The following is a 21,583-nucleotide window of genomic DNA, read 5'->3' as shown; positions in this document are numbered from 1 at the left end:
GCTATTTTTTCTGGAAATCTTGTTAAAAAGCAAGTTGATAAGAGTCTCACCACCATGTACCCTATCTCAGTACAATAGAATGCACAGACTTAGCTACCTATAGGGAATAAGTATCATTTTCAATCAGTAAGTGACACTTCATAATTGTTAAAGCAAATGTTGAAATTTCAAGAGAACTTGGCTTGAAGAATGGTGCAAGATAGGAAATGCCTGAATAAGCAAAATACACATTAGAAATAATTGAGAGTGGTGCAAGGTACTTGACCAAATTCTGTATTGTATAAAGCTGTCCTGTGCACTGTGGGATGTTCAGCACTAACCCTGTCCTCTACTTACTGAGTTCCATAGCACAACTTCCCCACATCTCTCCAAATGAAAAATAAAAAAATGTCTCCTGACATTGCTAAATTTCCTGAGGGGCAAAGCTGCCCCAATTCAGAAGCAATGAGAAGGCAAAAACTATGCAAACAAGTTTGATACCATACATGAGAACAGGAGCTAATTTCACAATGTTGAGTAAAAGAAGCCAGACACTAAAGTGAACATATACAGTTTCATGTATATGTGTGTGTGTGTACATATACATATGTGTATATGTATATACAAAGCATCAAAACAGACAAAACCAACTTATACTAAGGAAATCTGGACAGTGGTTACTCATGGGAAGGGCAAGGGCTGGAAGCATGTAAGCACCTAGATGGGAGCAGGATGTGTTTGAGGTAGTCTGTTTTTTGTTCTGGGTGCTGGTTACATAGAGAAAAATTTATCAAGCACATATGACGTGTGTGTGTGTATCTATGCGTGTATCTATGTGTGTGTATGTATATATATACATACATATATATATGTGTGTGTATATATATGTATATATATATGTATATGTATACACATATGTGTGTGTGTGTGTGTGTGTATATATGTATACATACACACACACACACACATTCAATAAATTTCCTTCTAAATGCTGTGGCAATCACTATACTTCATCATTTTGTAATGAATGACAACTTTCTAGCTCTAGATCATAAGCAACACCTATTATCAAATGACAAGTTAACTAAGCTGAGAGTTTTAAAACAAAGTTTGATTAAAAAGTTATCTCTTTGCAGTCCTTTTCAAAACAGGCATTTCATTAAAGAAAAAAAAAAACAGAAAAAATCTATTTCAATTCATTTTGTGGAAATTACTTTTACTCCTGAGATCTGCCTATTTCTATTTGCAAAAGCTTCACAAATGAAAGATAATTTTTCTAAAGTTTATAATGCTGTAAAAACAAGGTTGGTCTCAAATGAGGCATTTCGTAAAGCAATACGGTTTCCAAAACCTATTGCTAAAATTGAAAAAATATAATTTGGCAGTTGAGGCACGGTTTTTTCTGAAAATAAAATATGTTTATCTATCTCAACTCAAGCGTTAAGAGAGAATTGTCTTTTTAGTAGATATAAGGACAAGACTCATGTGCATTTAAAGATCTATTATCCTTACTTCTTTTCCTGAACATAAATTATTGCAAAGTAATACTCAGACTGGTACCACAACACTTAATAGACAATAAAGGTAAAATTAGGAAAAGTAAAGTCTACAATGAATCTAAAATTCTCAATTGTAATGAAAAGACATATTATTGTAACCAAATGTGTGATTTATTTTTGGAAGAAAATAATTAAAACTGAGCCTTTTTCCAATAAGGGGGAAAAATAACAATAACAGATCATACCCTGGTAACAAGCTAATTACCACATCCTATACAATGTGGATGTGCTCAACATGTATTCAATGATATAATAATGAACATTTGCAATTTAAAAATCCCAAATCACTTGCCAACGTTGTAAATTAATAAATGCTGAAATAAATACTTAGAAATAAGTATATTTTAAAAACTTCAGTTTGACAGTGTTTTAGATCAATCCAAATATTACATACAAATAGTACAGCAAATAAATGGATATTTCTGCTAATTTCCACTTAATTTCTTCATAATATGGCTCTCTGGTGTTGCATTAGTGAAGATACTTCCCACAAATACATGGGTACCCCACAGACTGTGACGAATCACTTTACAGCATCCAAGGTCATCAACAGAGAATCCTAAATGTCGGTAACGTTCATCGGTTTCAAAAAGAGTGTTGTTTGTATATGGTCCAAAAAACTGAGAAAATAAAAATGAAACATTTTCATTAGTAAGAAAGACATTTTAGTAATAACTTTTAGGTAAACATGAACACCTATCTACTTTAATACTCCAACTATTTAAAAAACTAAGTAAAAAGTCACATGCAACACTTAAACTGCCTTAACACTCCTTTCCCCCAATTCCTATGCATTCTGCAAATGTAAAATGATCCAGCAAATTTCATGTTACCTAGAATCAAATATAGCACATCCTTTAAAGATGGAGTAAACCTTAGATAATTATCTATAGTTCACCATCATTTTCAAGACAAGAAAACTAAAGCCCAAGCAAAAGTTTTCCATTTCTCGATTATATCTTATTTGACTTTGAGAAGAAATGGTATATATTCCTATCTTAAGATTCAAATAATGATTTGATTACTACTTGTAACTGAAAGATAGATCCAGAATTTAAAAGGTGACTACAGTGGTAGTTTATTCTTTTTAAAGTATAACCTTATAAATGTTAATTTCCAAAAATCTACTGGTATAAATATTTGTTTTTACCAGTTGTATATTACTCAATTAATTCTAAGAATAATTATTTCTTACTTACAGAAATTAGACTGTATCAATTTATAATTTTCAACTTATAAAAAGTAAACACACTAATTCAATGCAAATCAAATATATATCTACTAGTGACAGCAGAAAGTAAAAACCGATTTTAATTTAAAAAATTAAAATAAAGGAGAAACCTAACTGTGAGTGGTAGAGGTATCTGAAAAGTTGTGAATTTAAATGACTCACAGTAGTATTTCTTTGGGTAAAATTGTTAGATTTTAAAAAAGTCTTAAATAATCTATTACCAAAGTTATAAACAAATTTTATAATAAAAATCATCTCTACATAATCTGATTTTCAAATGCTAATTACTTACTGCCAAACCAGATGATGGGTCAATAAAGTCAGCCCAATATCCCTCAGCTCGAAGAGCAAAGCAAATTTCCTTAGCACCACTGATGAACTACAATGAAAATCACAAATAATATGCTTAAGATAGCATTACTACAGATCGTTTTATTTTTTAATAAAATTTTAAGTGACTATCTTGTTTCAGAAAAGAACTTAAACAAGATTTATAAAAAATAAAAACCAATGGCAAATTAGACGGTAAAGGCATATGATTATTTTCACCATTCAGAAGATTAATGGTTAATAACACTTCAATTTCTTTTAAAAAGACTAAATTCTATAATTCTTCTGAAGTCTTTCTTACTTTATGAACCTCTTCTAATCAGTTCTGTGCTACTAACTTCTGAATCTGTCATAAATTATCAACTATGGCTGCTATTTTATATTATTATGGTGATGATAGAAATAGGTAAAGGAAAATAAAATACTCTTAGTGAAAAGATCTAAAACGTTCATTAGTTTAAATCAAAGTTGCTTAAAAACAGTTACCTGTTTGTCCTTCAAAATACGTATGTCTACTCACATAATTATGAAATAATTCTGAAAAGGCACATATAACAGAACCTGGTAAATGGTGTACAGAGTTAAACATGGTACTTGCTTTTTATCATATACTCTCCTATATCTTTTGTATAGTGTACAATTGCTACTACCATGTGCATTTATAAAAATTTTGGTCTTATTTTATAAGATGTTTTATTAGCTTTATCAGAAGTCTAAAAGATGGTAAGAAGTATTAAGATCAGAGTACAATGTTGAAATAAAGAAGAGACCATGATTGTTTAAAAATAAGTGCACACAGCTACTCGGGAGGCTAAGGCAGGAGAATTGCTTGAACTCGGGAGGCGGAGGTAGCAGTGGGCTGAGACTTCAGCACTGCACTCCAGCCTGGGTGACAGAGCATGATTCTGTCACCCCACCCCACCCCCCCCAAAAAAAAAAAACAAAAAAAAAAACCCTAAAACAAGGGCACAGTTCCACTTCTAGCCATAACAGAGTAATAAATACTGAACTCACCATCCTGCTGTAAAACTATAAAACCGATCAAAATACACATGGCAACTATTTTTAGACCCTGAACAACAGGTGAGATAAGACTATAATCTTTGAGAGAAGGGAAACAACTGAAGTAATCCCTATTTTTGTTCCAGCTTTCTGTCTGTGGACATTTGCCTGTTACAGGGCAAAGAACTGGAGCCCAAGCAAAGTGATGGTGTCATTGAGCTGAGGAGGTGGAAAGCAAGTCTTCTAGACAGCTGAGGCACCTGGGATTTGTAGGGCAAGGTATTGGAAAAGAAAGAGATACATAAAACGGGCTCCTGAATGAGTCTGCAGAGCTATTCACCCTACTTTCTTAGCTAAGGGCTGAGCTGTGTAGTCATGAGGCAAGACTCCAAGAGGCCTAGCACAGAGTGCCAGCTGTGGGGCTGAGAGTTGAGCTGTGATACCAGGTGTCATGCAGTCCTGGGACACATGGATTTCCGACCCACCCAGAATGAAAAGACCTCACTGAGCACCTCTGGTATTCAGCTAAGCTCTCCAAAAGTCCAAGCCTTACAAATCAAGACTATATCATAATTCAGAGATTAATAAGCTACAGCCCAAGGGCCAAATCTGTTTTGATGCCTATTTGGATAAACAGTTCTACTGGACACAGCCATGGCAGTTCATTTACATATTGTCTACAGCTGCTTAACAACACAAGGGTAGAGCTGGGCAGTTGAGACCCTAGGGCCTATAGAAGCTAAAATATTACTATTTGGCCGTTGATAAACAAGTTTTATGGAAGCTCATTGTTTTGGACTCGCCTCCTGCACTAGGTCCCAGGAGAGACCAACCCAGAATGGAGTCACTCATGCTAGGTACTGCCTAATTGAACTGAATTCTGAAACAGACTAGTTTTCAAACAAACAAACAATAAAAAACCCAGAAGATTCACAGCAACCAATAGGAATGGGCCTAGTTTACCTGAGCCAGCATAAGAAAGCCACCTCTGTTTTAACCCTATAAGGAAAATAACTTTGAAAGGAACAATCTGCTTCTTTTTCTTTATTTCTGCTTTCTCCAGTTCTTTACCATCAATAAAGCCAATCTCTTCTGCTTTTGTAACACTCAATCTATTTTACAGAATGAAGTGTTGCTTGATTCTAGAATTTCAAATAAAAACCAATTAGATCTTTAAACTAAATTGGTTATAATTTGTCTTTTGACACCATTTACAGAAATAGTTGATCTATGATAACTTGTTTTCTCTCAATACTTTCTTGTAAATAATAAACATTAAGATAATACTGTATTCTTTAGATTATCTTCCATATTTATTGCTGTATTTTATTAATCCTCATAATTCTTAAAAATAGGAAAACTACTGAATATGGCTTAGAAAATAGTCATTAGAACGTATTTCAATTTAATGAACAGATATGTCATACATAAATACTATGAGGAGAGCAAAACAATGTAGTGAACTCAAATGTTTACAAAGGTTAACTGAAAGAATCTCAAATTTACACAAAAAACCAGCTGAAGTATTTTTCTGAAGATTTCTGTTCACCAACACTGACATCTGCTGGAAAATATTAGAATAGATTTAAACCATAAAATATCAAATGTCTATTTGAAAAGCTAGGTGTGGTGCCAAAATAATCACGAAGAAATCTTCAATTAAAAAAAAAAACAAAAAACTCTTTTTTCACAGAAAATAAAATAGCTTCAGTCATTACATTATTAAAACTCTCAAGATGAAGCAGGTTGCCCTGAAACTGGCTATAGAAAACTAACTTAGAACTATACTGGAGTCAGTATCAAATTAGGTTGGGAAATTTAAACTGATAAAAATTGGAACTACTAATGCAACATACATGTGACAATATACTAGCACCTCAATGATAGTGATAAGTATGTATTTACTAAGCATTATGTCTTATGCCTCTCTATAATTCCCTTGTTAATTAGTATATAGCTAATATGCTTATGATTGTTAAAAAACACATGAAATCTATTAGCAGCTATATATAACATTTAAATATAAAATTATAATACGGTTGAATATGTAAATTACAACATACTTTTAAAAATAAAGAAGACCATACATCTAATCCCAAAGAAAATATAAAATAATTCCTAACATCCTGCACAGAAATCATTAAAGGGATTTTTCAACTCAAGTTAGTAACTTAGGCTCCTTAGCTAACCTGAGTTGAAAGAACTGCTAACACCCAGGGTAATCTAGCGTGACAGTATATATACTAGCACAATCTTTTTGGTGAGCAAATTGGAAGTGTCTATCAAAATTTTAAATGTAGATACACATTGATTCAGCAATTCTCTATTTAGGAATCTATAGATATTAGCATGCATAAAAGTATTTGTAAAATGATTGTCACTGCTTATTGCCTATAATAGCAAAAGTTGGATTTTAAAATTATAAACTACTAAGAAACTTGTTTTTTAAGAGATGGGAGGTCTCACTTTGTTGCTCAGGCTGAAGTGCAGCAGCACAATCAAGGCTCACTACAACCTCGACCTCTCAGGCACAAATGATCTGCCACCTCAGCCTCCAGAGTAGCAGGGACAACAGGCACGCACCACTACACCTGGATAATTTTGTTTTGTAGAGACAGAATTTTGCTACATTGCCTAGGTTAGTCTCAAACTCCTGGACTCAAGCAGTCCTCCTACCTCAGCCTCCCAAAGTGTTAGAATACTAGATGTGAGCCACTGCATCTGGTTAAATTCTTAAACATTAAAAAAGTTTATGGCTTACTCATGTGAGATAATACTATGCAGACTTTATAAAGAATGAAATATATCTATGTGTAATGGTATGGAAATATGTCAAAGCATACTTTTGGTTAAAAGCAAAACACAGAAAAAAAAGTGGGTATAAATTATTATGCTATTACTGTATTGCATACTGTTACGGTTTACTCCCTGGAGAGGGCTGGCATAATTTTCACTCTTTGACATGTTCTAAGCCCAGGAGAAAGGCGATGGAGATGGAGGGGAAGATGGGGAGATGAAGGGGGAGATGGAGGAGGTGGGAGAGGTGGAGGCTGACGGGAGAAGGATGAAGAGTCAATATTACCTTTTTGCCATTTTTAATATTTTCCAAAATAGACTTTTTAAAAATAAATTGAAGAAATAAACAGAATCGAAATTTTTAAGGATACTAAAAATGCTGTACTTTTATTCTCAAAAAAGATATAAGTCCTTTAGTAGTATACTTTGGCAGAAAATGAATAAAGGCTGGAAATGACAGTCATCATTTTAAGACATTGGCTCACTGTTACTTAAATAATGACCATAAAATTAAATTATTAGCAATTGAAAGAATTACCTTTTCTAAGAGCACTTCTCTTTCAATTTCTACTTCTTCACTCCAAACAGTCATATCATTCTTAGTTTTTTGTGTTACAGTCAGAATCATTAGTTTGCTATTAGCTACTTCTGGAAACAGTGATTCAAAATCTACAAATAAGAATAAACATTCCAGGAAGAAAAGATTAGATTTTTAAAGAACAAATTTTTAAAGAAGCATAAAAATACTTCTTTAGAAAAGTGCTGATTAAATAAAATTACTGCAGTATTATTTTTATAAGTGCATATTATTTTTGAAAAGTATAAAATTAACTTAGTTTTGTTTACCTCTTCTTTTGTTGGATAAACTGAAATATTACTACCAACAATTCTGAGGGTAAGTAGGATTATATGTTATTCAGGGTTGATGTAATTTTCGAAAATGCTTACTGTTAAGATTTTTCAGTATTATACTAACTCATAAAATTATAACTCCAATAATCACCCAGGAGTAAAAATGACCTTAATTTAGCCTTAGGAAAAAAAGTTACTAAAAATTTTACTCTTCCTATCTAATGGCAGCACGAGGTCAGATGTCACAGGACATTTGAAAGCCTTTATCTTGGCCATGCAATTGCTTCCAGCCAGATACAGTAAAATACAGTATTAAGGCACAGGGCATTCCAATTCCTATAGAGTATGTTATTCAACATATTAAAAAAATAGTAACAGTATTTCAAAGTATAAAGCATGGCATACCTTTTCGCAGCAATTCTGGACATGTTTGTATTGCGCACTCTACTCTGGCACTTTCAAAGTAAGTTTCTGCACTGTTAATTTCTTGTTCAACAGGTGCACCATTCCCCTAAGGGGAATAAGGATGTAAGTCAACAAAATCTGGAGTTCAAATAAAACAGTAGCTTGCCTGTTATAAACTTGTCTTCCTTAGAAAGCTTTTTTTTGGTTTGTTTTTATAAATAATTATAATCTAACTGGGAGGTGAGGTAGTAACATTTTCTTATTTACTCAAACTTTTCTCTACAATGAATATAAGATTTGGAAGTTCTAAAAAATGTGAATACAGTAGAACATGAAAATATACTGATATTCTAAGACTTGAAATGAACAGGAATTGGCTAAGTAACTAAAATGCCATAATGTGTCTTATAGTGTTACCTCTTCTATTTTATGATATTTAATTATCTTTTCTTCTATAATCTTTAAAATGGGGATAATAAAACTAACTTACAGTATAACATGATTAAACAACATAGCTTCTCCTACAGGAAGAGCTCAGAGGCTTTTATTCAACTGAAATTTACTGAGAGCCTACTATGTATCAGGCACTATGACAGGAGCATGTACCGCAATGGTAAAAAATTCAGTCTTCACTCTCAGCTATTTCAGGTCTGATAAAAGAAATAAGCATAAGCAAATAAGTGTAATTCAATATGAAAGGTGCTATAGAGTTATGAATAAAGTCTCCTAGGGACATAGATGAGGAAGAAACTTACTTTGCTAGGGGGAATTAGGAACGGATTGAAATGGTCATGCTTGAGCTACAAGTGAGTTAATGTGTTATGTTTGACAGGTAAAAAATAGGTGGTATAGAGGTTGGAATTCAGGAAGAAAAATAGTACAGCAAGAGATAATAAAGTGCAAAGACACAGAATGGTGTATTCAAGAAAAATGGAAAGTATCTTGTGACTAGAGTGCAGCAGGAATAGGAAGTAGTGACAGATAAGGTGGGAAAAATAAGGAACCAAAATTGTGAAATGCCATTTATTCAACATTAAGCAATTTGGACTTCAGTCTATGGGCAATGAGAAACAGCAAGGTCAAATATAAAAAACTAATGTTGTGTGGAGGAAATATGATCATGAGGAGGAACAGGAGATAGACCAGTTAACAGGCCATTTATTGAACACTTAGTGAATTCATGTACTTTATATACATTTTCACATTTAACCGTCACAGCAATCTTGAGGGCTTGGGCTGGGCACAATTGCTCATGCCTGTAATCCCAACATTTGGGAGGTTGAGGTGGGTGGATCACTTGAGGTCAGGAGTTTGAGACCAGCCTGGCTAACATGGAGAAACCCCCAACTCCACTGAAAGTACAAAAATTAGCTGGGCATGGTGGTGCATGCCTGTAATCCCTGCTCCTCGGGAGGTGGAGGAATGAGAATTCCTGGAACCCAGGAGGCGGAGGTTGTAGTGAGCTGAGATCGTGCCACTGCACTCCAGCCTGGGTGACAGAGCAAAACTCTGTTTCAAAAAAAAAAAAAAAAAAATTGTGGGCTAGAGATTATCACTATCCCCAGTTGACATATAAAGAAACAGGAGCAGCCGGGCTTGGTGGCTCATGCCTGTAATCCCAGCACTTTGAGAGGCTGAGGCAGGAGGATCACAAGGGCAGGAGATGAGATTATCCTGGCCAACACGGTGAAACTCCGTTTCTACTAAAACTATAAAAATTAGCTGGGCATGGTAGTACGTGTCTGCAACCCCAGCTACTCGTAAGGCTGAAGCAGGAGAATTGCTTGAACTCTGGAAGTGGAGGTTGCAGTGGGTCCAAATTGCGCCACTGCACTCTAGCCTGGCAACAGAGCGAGACTATCTCAAAAACAAAACAAAACAAAAACAAACAGAAAAAGAAAAAGGATCTTAGAAAGGTACAGTAATTAGTTGTTTATTGATTTATTCTATCTTCATTGTCTGAACCCAGATTTATTCTATCTTCATTGTCTGTCATTCTATAATGACTAAAAATCCAGGTTGAGACAAAGAGGCCTTGAACTCTGGCAAATAATTGAAAGGACATTAATGTTTAGGAGCCATTTGAGAGAAGGAAGCAATGTGATTTTTATATTATTTATAGTGATATGATGGAGAGAGAAGGTTGGTCCTATGATTCTTATCTTAGGAGAGAGGGGAGGATGGTTATTTCACTAACAGTATTGGTTATACAGGAGTTAGGACAGGTTTTAAAAGAATAAAAGATTACTTCAGTATTAGACACACAAAATCTGGGGAGTTGTGAGGCATCCAAATAAAGATGGTTCAGTAGGCATATAGAAATACAGAACCAGAAATGTCAGAAATAGAAATACTAAATTAGAAATTATAAAAACATAGTCTGTGGAGGACGCCAAAGGATTAAGTGGCCAACGAATGATTCAAATGAGAAAGTGAGGGACAGAAACTTATGGGAAATGTAATTTAATTGGTAGACAGAGGAAGAACAAGGAGCAAAGAAGGCTGAGAAGGAATTATCTGAGATAAAAAGATAGGAGAGGTCAACTGTGTCTCATTGTCACGTCATCTAATGTAACTGAAATGCAAGGAATTACTGCTACTTATAATATAGCTTTGATTTAAAAAAAAAAAAAAAAAAAACTCAGCCTAAAACTGCAAAAATATGAAAAGTGATTAGTATCAGGGGTTTGCCAGAAACCCCTGAATTGCATGTAGCTTTCTACTTGAATGAAAAATCATAATTGCCAGTTAAAAACGTTTAAAAATGACAAAAAACCTTAGGAAATTGTTTAAAAAAATAAACTTATGAAACTGGTTCCTTTTTTTTTCTTTTACTATATCTGAACAATTTCAGAGATCTCAAATTTTTCTTAAGCTTTTAAATGGCTAGGGGAATACAGAACCAGTTGGAATTAGATCCATTTACAAATGTAATTGTCATTATAAAAGTGAAAGACAGGGAACCTAAATTTCCAGTAGTATAGACATAATTACATTATCTACATTTGAAGTAGTTACTTAAAAACATACTTTTGAAGAAATATTTCATCAAAAAATTATAATCTACAGTAAAAAAATTATATTGCAAACATTTTATATAAGACAATGCCAAGTTCTCCAAAGCTATATATGTTGTTTCTGTACATACATGTATTGGAATTAAGTGGATTTTTTACCTTTTCAACAAAAGTAATATGCTTATAACAATTAAAAGCAATGTAGCATTAACAATCACAATAAATGTTTTCAACAATTTACCTGAAATTCATTCACGTATTGTGCCATCACAAACTCGTGTCTTTCACTTGATAAAGGTTCTGCTAGGACATCAGGCAAAGTTTTATGAACCAGGCTTTTCTTCTGTGATGCAGTACCATTGAGGTGACAATCAAAACCTATGTTCCCAGGAAGCTGGAACCTCTGATCTTGAGGTCCAAATGGTCCCATAGTTTCATCAGGCCATACTGTTCGAGAGCCTGAAGAGGAACAACAAAAGGAACAGTTTCTCCTTAATAGTCAAGTATATTGGCAGACTGAAAGAATGCTCTTCTTAAAATTATGTATTTATTTACCTAAAAGATCTTTGAAATCTGCTTTCCTGTGTGACTATAGTTTCCTATTGTTTCCAAAACGCTAATCAAAGCAACTAGTTGACAGATCACAGGCAAGTTCATTATTAGCAGAAGGACTGAATAAAATATTCTAATTCATACTAAGAAATGCCTGAATGCCACTAAAAGGAAGACAATAAACCTTTACGTGCTGACACTGAATGAAGTCCAGGATACAATGCATTAAAAGAAAAAGCTAAGTCAAAGAACAGCATGTATAATGACATTTATTTACATCCTCATATTCATGTATTGTTTTGTTTTGGTTTTCTTTGGAGATGGGGTCTGTGTCATCCAGGCTGTAGTATAGTGGTGTGATAGTGGCTCACTGAAGCCTTGACCTCCAAGGTTCAAGTGAACTTCCCACCTCAGCCTCCCAAGTAGCTGGGACCACAGGTGCATGCCACCATGCCCAGCTAATTTTGTTTATTTTTTGTAGAGACAAGGTCTCCTCTCGCCTCAGCCTCCTAAAGTGCTGGGATTACAGTCATGAGTGACTGCGCCAAGGCCCATGTTTTTAAGTAAAGAGATGTAAAATGAAAGACACTAAACTTAGTAATGGTCATCTGGGGAGGGGCATTCTGCTGCTGTTATTTGATGGCCCAAAACATTAATGCAATGGGAAAAAAATCATGCAGCACGTGACCTAAGGCTCTGTTTACCCACTACATGAATTAATATGGATTGCAAATACAGAAGAGACCACATTACTTTATTCACTGAAAATCGAAAAAATCCTAACTTTTTTAAGTTCAAAAAGATTCAGAAAAGAATACAGTAGATAACTAGACTAATAATTACTCACAGAAGGAATTTGAGCTTAGAGAAACAGAGGGACAACTGCTATGCATATTACTTAGCAATAAAAATAGGTATTTAAAAATATCTTGCGAGGGAACTAAGTAACTGAAAATGGCCATGTCAGTGTGGCTGCCTCAGTCCTAGATCATGAGCCACCACATCCCTCTTCCACATTTATGACATATATCACCCATCAATCATGGAACCATTTCCTGCTGCACCAGACAATGTCTCAAGATTCTCAACATAAACACTCTAGTCCAATGCCTCTCAAACTCAGCATGTACTTAAGATACACCTGGGATCTAGTTAAAATGCAGATTCAGATCTAATAGGTCTGGAGTGGGGCTCAAGATTTTGCATTTCTAACGAGCTCCTAAATGATATTGATATTGATGCGGATCATATTGAATAACAAGGCTCTAACTAGGCAGCCACTAATGACTACTCAAGTCACTTTCCAAGATAAAATCTGTTAGCTATTTTTGAACATGGCAGTTTTTAAAGGTCTAATAATTTCTAGTTCTTTTTACAGAAAACAGGTGTCCCACACATTAATAGTGGATTTTTTGAGAACTGGATTTGGGCCTATGTTTACTGGTCATTTAAGTTTTCTTTTCTGTGAACAGCCTATTCATGTCCTTTTGTTTTTTAATTTTCTATTGGGTTGTCTTTTTCCTATTGATTCACTACAAATTCTTTATATATTCCGGATACTAACCCCTCACATAATTTGAATGGCAAATCTTTCATTTGTGATAAATATATGGTTAGTCTTCAGGTGATGTAAAATGGGGAGTAGTCAGAGAGAGTTAGAAAACTTGCCCAGGATGGAAGGCTTTGGATGGTCAAGTGAACTTAAATTACATTGTAAGTAATGTATGCCATGAAAAAAGGATTCCATGTGCAGTATCTTTAGGAAACATTAGGTTAAGCTTCTAAGAGTCTTTAATATTTTAGTGTACATTATTAAGCCTCCAAGACAGGAATATGGCATGTAGCATTTCTCAAATTTATACCATACCCCCTACCCCACCTTTTTCTTTTTAACCTTCAACCATGCTTCATGGCTTGAAGGTAGTCTGGGAACTACTGCTGAAACCAATGAAAGATAACAGGTTTTTCAAGAAAGTGACATGGTTAAAATATTTTAGAATGATTAGCATGGAGGTGGTGTACCAAACAGATCAGAGGAAATAGACTTTGTAGACAAAGCAAGTAAGTTCTATAAACACTAATACATAAAAAGTGCAAGGTACATTTATGAAATTTAGTAAAGAATGGGAAGAAGGAATAATGTGGTTTAAAAGGACCAAAAGGAGATTTGTTTCAGGGAAGACTGTACGTTTGAAGATAGAGAAGTTTAAGAAATTTTAGACACCGGTACTTATTCTTTCTTCCTTTTTTATATTGTAGCTTTCTGACCTATTTAGGCAGAGCTGTGATTCATTTTTAACGGAATAAACACAACTTTAGAAAAATCCATAAAACCTTAAGAAGAAATATTAGAGGAAATACAACTAAAAATGTTTTGAAGCAATTATAAGTAAAGCAATAACAACTTTCACTTACATATATCTGGAGTTGCAGAGGCCACATGAGACTCGTCTGAACCTGACGATCCTGCAGTTGAAAAGGCTCTGGGGTTGACAACCCTTTTAACTAAAGAGCAAAATCCTGGGAGATAGGAAACCAGTCTGACTCTGTTACAAAGCACCTAAAAATGACACAAAATTAAAATTATTTGTTCTGAATATAAATGTTATACTTACATAGACAATCTCTGGCAAATCTTCAACACTGCAAGGTTCTTTTAAAACCAACGTTTATTCTATTTTTACTGAACACCTACTATACTACAAGCATTATATGTATTTGTAATTTCAAAAATAAACATTTAAAAAAAACAACTAATAGTTTGGGTAAAAATCTATGTACTTTTCAATAAAGGCTAGAATTCAAGAGTGACACACATGAGAGAATAGGAATCTAAAAGTTGTCCTATTTAGACACAACACTAAAAAGTTAGCACAACTAACAAGATTCTTCTATCCTCAATAAAGAACTCTCAAGACATCTCTCTGGACTAAAATCTATTATTTTCAAACTTTTCTCTCTTCTTTTATTGCTACAAATTGTGCTGATTCTCTCCCATACTGTGGTTTCCTTGTGGTTTCACGGCAATGTCTGCTTTTCTCCATTTCAGCACATATCTTTGTGGTGCAATTTTTTCTGCTTGTGTGTTCATTTCCTAGACTGTAAGGTCATGTATTACAATGGATAAATGTGTAAATAACTTTCATTCATAAATTTTTAATAAAGTACTTGGGTCAGAATAATTTAATGCAGGGATTGGTGAACCATTTCCCAATACAGCCCACTGTTTTGATAAAGTTTTACTGTAGCATAGCCATACTCATTTATGTACTGCCTATGGTAACTTTCCCAACATAATAGCAGAGTTAAGTAAGCAGTTGGAACAGAGATTCTATGGCCCACAAAGCCTAAAATATGCACTATCCGGACCTTTACATTAAAAAACAAACAAACAAAACACACTGGCAACTCTCCGTCAATGAAAAAGATATGAGAACAAATACCAAATCATCTGTGAAATGCTATGAAAAGATCTGAATAGTCGTTAAGAAACCCTTGGAAGAAAAGGTAATAAATTTCATGGAGGATATACTAAGTTCTGAAGACAGTAAAAATTTGCTTGGGAAAAGGTGCATTTCAATGAATGACTTTCAGGAACGAAGGTATAGAGACATACTTCAAAGAGTGACAAGTTTAATGAAGGCAGATATAAGAATGCAATATAAAAGAGGCTTGAACTTGAGCTTATAGGCAACCATAAAAGACTGTGTATTTGACACAGACGGTAAAGGGCTTTTTACATCAAGATAGTAAGTCAGAATTTTAATTTGTTGGCAGCAAAGGGTCAGAGTAAACTGACAAAATCAAAGGCTGCTTTAAGACATGTACCACCAAGGGCAGTATAAAAAACGGACTGGAGGAGGAGTAGAGAGGTAGTATGAAAACTAGTTACCAGGATGTTGGAAAAATCTAGCCATTGACACTTGAGAATTATTCCATTTCCTTTTCTCATAGTACAGTACTCTAAAATCCAACCTACTTTTTCCTTCTACCTTTGTCACCACAAGTATAAGAGTGCATCCTAACTGGTCTTTTTACCTTTCTGACATCATTTCCTACAAATTTTTACCCTCCCTTCCCTTACTCTACTCTTCAATCACATAAAAACATCTCCCCAGCATGTCCCATATTTCTCTTCACTCTTACACTGTCACAAGATTTTTTCTGCTAAAAGATATTGTTTTCTTATTGCTCTAGGAAATTCTAGCAAATTCTTAGTTTTTCTTTAAGACCTGGATAAATATAACTTCCTTTGTGATATGTGTCTTCAAAGCATTCTGTCTACCTGAAAATTTAAGCAGCCTCTCTTGGGGTCTGTATCCAACTTGCCCAAAGAGACAAAAATGGTAATTATTTGGCTTTTTACTTACTAAACAAACTCAGACTTCTGGATGTTTATATAATATAAATTTACCTTTACCACTAAGGATATTTAAGAGAATGGCTCAGGATCTAAAGGAATCTAAACTTTTAAATTCCAAAAATATTTTCAGCAAGGGCGGAAAATAAGCAGCAGCAAAATAAAAAATTATCTGAAGGGCCAATATTTGAGAGCATGTAATAGTAATAATCACTCTACGTTGGACACTAATTGTGCAAGTTCTATGGTAAGTGCTTTACATATACACTGTTTTACTTAATTTTCGCAACAATTCTATATACTGTTATTAGAACTAGTTTTAGCATGATTAAAATACAATCTGTGATCATTCACATCATTTCACAAGCAAAAAACAGAAGGAAAAGAAAGATTATACAAATTGTTTCAAATATTGCCTATTATTATTTTAGCCTGTCTACCAAAGCCATTAGATTATATTTTGACATTCTTTTCTTGGTGATAGAACTCTTAACAAAAGTTATATAATAAAATGTGAATTTTGTTGCTAGCCTAAGAAAATCCAATTACCAAATTTCATTTTAATGCCAAAATAAACCAGTATCTAAATTGCCCATTGAAAGGGATAGCTGATGATAGTCCTAATCTGTTTCAAACTTTACCTGTTAACCTGTGAGATTCTCAAATCTTGGCCAGGCCTCATGGCTCATGCCTGTAATCTCAGCACTGAGGGAGGCCAAAGCAGGTGGATCACCTGAGGTTCCAGGAGCTCGAGACTACCCTGGCCAACATGGTGAAACCCTGTCTCTACTACAAATACAAAAAACAAACAAACAAAAAACAATTAGTTGGGCATGGTGTTGGATGCTCGTTGGACTACTCGGGAGGCTGAGGCAGGAGAATCACTTGAACCCAGGAGATGGGCTTGCAGTGAGCAGAGATGGTGCCACTGCACTCCAGCCTGGGCAACAGCAGCAAAACTCCACCTCAAAAAAATAAAATAAAATAAATAAAATTCTCAAATCTTTAACTGTGGAAGTGCAATATTATCTGACAACTTGACAGAATTTATGACTAGTTCAGCTGGGAACATAATTAAAAATAATAGCCAAAAAGTAAATCAAAATTATAGCAAAGAGTTCATTCTAGTTTGAGGGTAAGCACATAATTTATATATGATTAACTTCAAACTTCTAGACTTGGGAAGATGACAGGCTATTGTGATTTAACTGTAAAATCCTATATAATATAAAGAGCTTTTTGTGCACTGCCTTAGGACTAAGTTCGGCTTTTGGTCACGTGAGGAGAAAGTATGGTCTGTACAAAAACTAAAAACTGGTAGTTTACGTAGTGCATCCACATCTATCCAGACATTGCTGTGCAGCCCACAGTGTTGCCAGATATTTGAATTAAATACAAACATCGAGAAATTGAAATATTTACATAAAACGTCCAGAAATTTGGCTCTTCTTGGAAACTCAGAAGATCTGGCAGTATTGGATTCACATATCCAAATGGCATTAGTAAGCAACAAATCACTGTAGCTAAGGGAAGGCTGCTACCCTTTCAATAGAAATGCTTTAGTTTGTCATAATCCCCACTAAGGCTTCTTAATTTACTTGTCCAGCCTCTGAAACACGAACATTTTTGCCCCTTGTTATCAAACACCTATCTCCATATTAGTAACATCCACATCAATTTTCAATCCACATCAATTAACACAAAAATTGTTAAAGTACATTGGAATACTAAAACTTTATTTTAATATGAACTTCTTTCTAACAAAGGACTCACAAAAGGATCTTCCCTACTGAACGATTATAATTTATTCATTTCAACCAAATTTAAACCAGATAATAGCATTCTATTCTACTTCAATTAATTTCTCTCTTTTGAAAGTACCACATACTTCTTTTACAGCATTCTCTTTCTGTGCAGGTTATGGCTAGGCAAAAATTCACCTTAGAACTTGGCCAAGACTGGTAATCTACTCTTATGACTTGTCTCTACAGTCACACCTTTAAGACTTAATATATCATGTTCAATTACAGGAATATCATTCTGGCAAACTGCTGCCATATAAATCTTCGTAACACACAGCTCTAAATAAATAATCACAATTTAAAGAATAAAGTCTAAATTATTGAGTTAAAAAAAAAATACCTGTTAACCTGCAAGATTCAAGGCATTAAGGTTCTCAATTACTTGGTACCCACCTCACAATTCAACCTTATCTCCCACTAATCTCTTTCACACATCTTATATTCAGGTTGGCAGACAGCAATGACTTCTTAATTTTTCAAAGTGTTAGGTGGGGTAGGGAGTTTTTGAATATACCTCCTGTCCTTCCCACCCATATTTTAGACTATACAAATCCTACCCATCTTACAAACCTCAATTTAAATGTTTCCTTCATTAAGTGATCCCAAACACCTCTCCACAAAGCCTTGAATCTGCATTGTACCTCTGTGTAGGTTCTAAAAAAAATTATTACTTTATACTTCAATTGTTTTTATATATGTCTCATGATCACTACATATGAATTCTGTAGGTAGGATGTGTCTAATTACCGGGCAGTTACAGTCAATAAATAACTCTGGTGTGTAAGAATATCTCTTGTGCTTATTTTGTAGGATTTGGAAGGTCACTTCCAAAACTGAAACTTTTAAAAAAAAAAAAAAAAAAGAAAAAACAAACAAACAAACAAAAAAACCAAACTCCTTCAGTTTAGCTAACCCAAGAGATAAAAAAGGGCTTAAACACAGATTCTAATATTTGCTGAAATGCTGTATTTTAAAAATACCGAAAGGGGGTTTGAATTTACCCATCTGAACAAATAAAATTGGATAAGTGTATTCGTAGTGAAAAGAATGTTTGTGTTCAAACCACCTTCAAAGCACAGCATAATTTCACACCCCTTGCTCCCCTTGACATTTCTGATACATTAAGTCTAACACTATGCTGCCCAATGCCATCATAATTAAACCCGTTCCTCCACTTCCTAACATTCCCAAACTAGTTTACTATGCTGATTCTTAAGAGAAAATTTACTCACATTGGCCATCTCTACTGGAGAGGACAGTTCACAAAACAGCTTTCCTTTGGTAGAGTTATTCCTGGGAAAGAACACAACAAAACAGACGAGGGACCGATTAAACTCTTAACAACAAACAACTCAGGTTACGTCCACTCTTCGAAGTTGTGTCCTCCACCACGTCAGGACCAAAGTCCCAGCTCTACCTGTAACCTAAGGAGGCCAGAACTCGCCCCGATACCGGGCACAGATCCCCCAGCCCGGAGCCGGCAGTGGAGCTCAGAGCCCTCCCGGTTTACATCCGCTGAAAAACAACTCGGACCAGATCAGGGCCGGGAGTGGGGCTGGGCGGACAGAATGCAGTCCTGGGGATCGAATCAGCTGCTTTAATGGAGGTCGGGGCTGCACAACAGCTCCAGGTAAAGCTTCGGGCTGAGCTGAAGAATGAGGAAGCAGGGAAGAGCCTAAAGGCAGAGGGAAAGATGGCAGGGGACAACAACAGGGACCCAGGGAAAATAGGGGCAATACCAAGGCCTGTAGCCCCAACACAGGCGAAATTGGAGGGGCTAACACGGGCGGAAACCATCCGTACCAGTCACCACCTCTGCCTCCAGCTGTCCTAGAACCTGACACTTCCAGCCGTCGAAATGGCGGCGGCAACGCCAGCAGTGCTAGCGCCTACGCGGGCAGTGGCCAGGCAGAAGAAGTCGCTTCCGAGCGCGTCGATGCAAAGGATAGTCGAACCGATGATGCGCACGCGTACAGTAGGCCTATGTAGAGCCGACTTTCCATTGGTTAAACACATGGGAGGAGAAAAGCGCGGCGCGTGGTGATTTGGGTGGATGAAGAGGAGGGCTCCGGACCTGCGTTAGGCGGGTCAATTAGCTTTCATTAACTCCTGGATGCAACTGATAGGCTTCCCAACTTAAGCCTTTTTTACTGCCTCCAGGACGTACAGTCTTCTGTTCTTTTTGTCATAGCTGTTTATTTTTCGCGAGTGGCTGTTTTTGAGCATGGGGCACTTACCTTTTTTCCATATCTCCAGTCCTACCGCAGTGCCAGGCTCTCAATAGGCTCAATAAATAAATGTTAGGAGTTTGATTTGGAAATCGTATATCATTTTCATGTATCTAATATGTTTTTAAAAATGGACTAAAACCTATAAGTCCATATTTTATTTCAGATGTCCTTAGTTTTGGACTTGGTGTTCTTTTCTGTTACAGGATTCTGTCCGGAATACATCACCATGACTCCCCAGGCTCCTCTAGACTGTGACCGTTTCTGAAACTTTCCTTGGCTTTGATAACCTTAATAGTTTTGAGGTGACTTATCAGGCATTTGGTCAAATGTCCTTCAATTGGGTTTTGCCTGTATTTTTTCTCATGCATTAACTAAGGTTATGAGGTTTTTTTTTTTTTTTTTTTTTTAGTAAAGAGGTAAGGTAAAGTGATGTCATCACGTCACATCAAGGGTATATTCTATCCACATGACTTACTACTGTTGATGCTAACCTTTATCACCTTTTTAATGTAGGGTTTGTCAGGTTTCTGCACTGTGAAGTCACTCTTTTTCTTTTCCTTTCCATATTATACTCTTTGGAAGAATGTCACTCTGTGCAGCCCAAGCTATAGGAATGGGAAATTGTTGTACTCCACCTTTATGAGGACAGAATATCTTCATAATTTGGAATTCTTCTACATAGGAGATTTGTCTGTACTCCTGCGTTTGTTTATGTATTCAATCATTTATATCAGCATGGACTTATGGATATTTCTTTTACATTTTGGGTTATAATCCAATACTACTTTATTTTGTTGCTCATATTGTTCCAGCTTTGGCTATTGAGATTTCTTTTAGTTGGCACTTGTGTCTTTTTGACACACCCTCATCGTTTTATGTTTATTGATTTTTTTCTTCAGCATTTTCTTAATTTCTGTAAGGCTCATCTTGTATATTCTCTGCCCCAACCCTAGAATCAGCTACTTCCCCAAAGAGCCAAGGGTCCTTTTAATGGAAAATGATATTAGAAATCAAGATTTGGACATTTGGGGTATTGTTGCTTCTAGACCATCTCAGATGATACAGCAAAGAAATATGTGTGCATATACTAACCTGACTGAATATGCATATCTATAAGTTTTTATAGGTATCCATCTGTACCTTTGACAGCTACATAGGAGTTCTAAGTTCAAAAACTAGAACTGTTATTTTCAGTTCAATTCCAGCACCACGTGTATCATTGTGGCCTTCTCCCCTTGCTTGTCTATAACCTTTCACTCCAGTGTGAGACACGTGGCTCTCATCATCTGCCATCCATTTACCTAACTGTTCAATTCCAGGTTATATGCATAATGGATTCAGAACCGTTAACCCGAATTCAGTGTACATGTATAGTTGTTTGTGAATTGTTATCAGGCATACCTGTGAGAAGCAGATTTACCAGTTAGAGTACAATGCTTACGTATAGTTCTTTTGCTTTTAATCTTA

The 21,583-nt window shown here is 35.3% G+C and overlaps 1 protein-coding gene across 2 annotated transcripts; it reads right to left on the bottom strand.

The window, feature by feature from the left end:
- Positions 1–1,627: 1,627 nt before the first annotated feature.
- On the bottom strand, positions 1,628–19,856 carry MMADHC (metabolism of cobalamin associated D). Of its 2 annotated transcripts, none has more exons than XM_017523225.2 (8): positions 19,689–19,856; positions 19,118–19,178; positions 14,139–14,283; positions 11,413–11,630; positions 8,155–8,260; positions 7,436–7,566; positions 3,062–3,148; positions 1,628–2,158 (listed from the first exon to the last, which is right to left on the bottom strand). In XM_017523225.2, exons 2-8 carry the CDS (start codon positions 19,124–19,126, stop codon positions 1,964–1,966), a joined length of 891 nt encoding a protein of 296 aa, XP_017378714.1. In that variant the 5' UTR covers positions 19,127–19,178; positions 19,689–19,856; the 3' UTR covers positions 1,628–1,963. The 2 variants fall into 2 exon arrangements, with proteins under 2 accessions (XP_017378714.1, XP_017378715.1); XM_017523226.2 differs by having other exon boundaries at positions 1,631–2,158; positions 19,625–19,806.
- Positions 19,857–21,583: the final 1,727 nt, after the last annotated feature.

This window comes from Cebus imitator, unplaced genomic scaffold (genome assembly GCF_001604975.1).
Source record: "Cebus imitator isolate Cc_AM_T3 unplaced genomic scaffold, Cebus_imitator-1.0 Scaffold27, whole genome shotgun sequence".
NCBI classification, from domain to species: Eukaryota; Metazoa; Chordata; class Mammalia; order Primates; family Cebidae; genus Cebus; species Cebus imitator.
This window is presented reverse-complemented; position numbering and strand designations above follow the sequence as displayed.

Bases quoted from the DNA above. Each gene is read 5' to 3' on its own strand.
- MMADHC (XM_017523225.2), bottom strand. The intron at 11,631-14,138 runs GTAAGTGAAAGT...GTTCCTCTTCAG, and splicing joins CTCTGCAACTCCAGATATAT to GCTCTCGAACAGTATGGCCT. The intron at 2,159-3,061 runs GTAAGTAATTAG...TTATTTTCTCAG, and splicing joins ACCCATCATCTGGTTTGGCA to TTTTTTGGACCATATACAAA.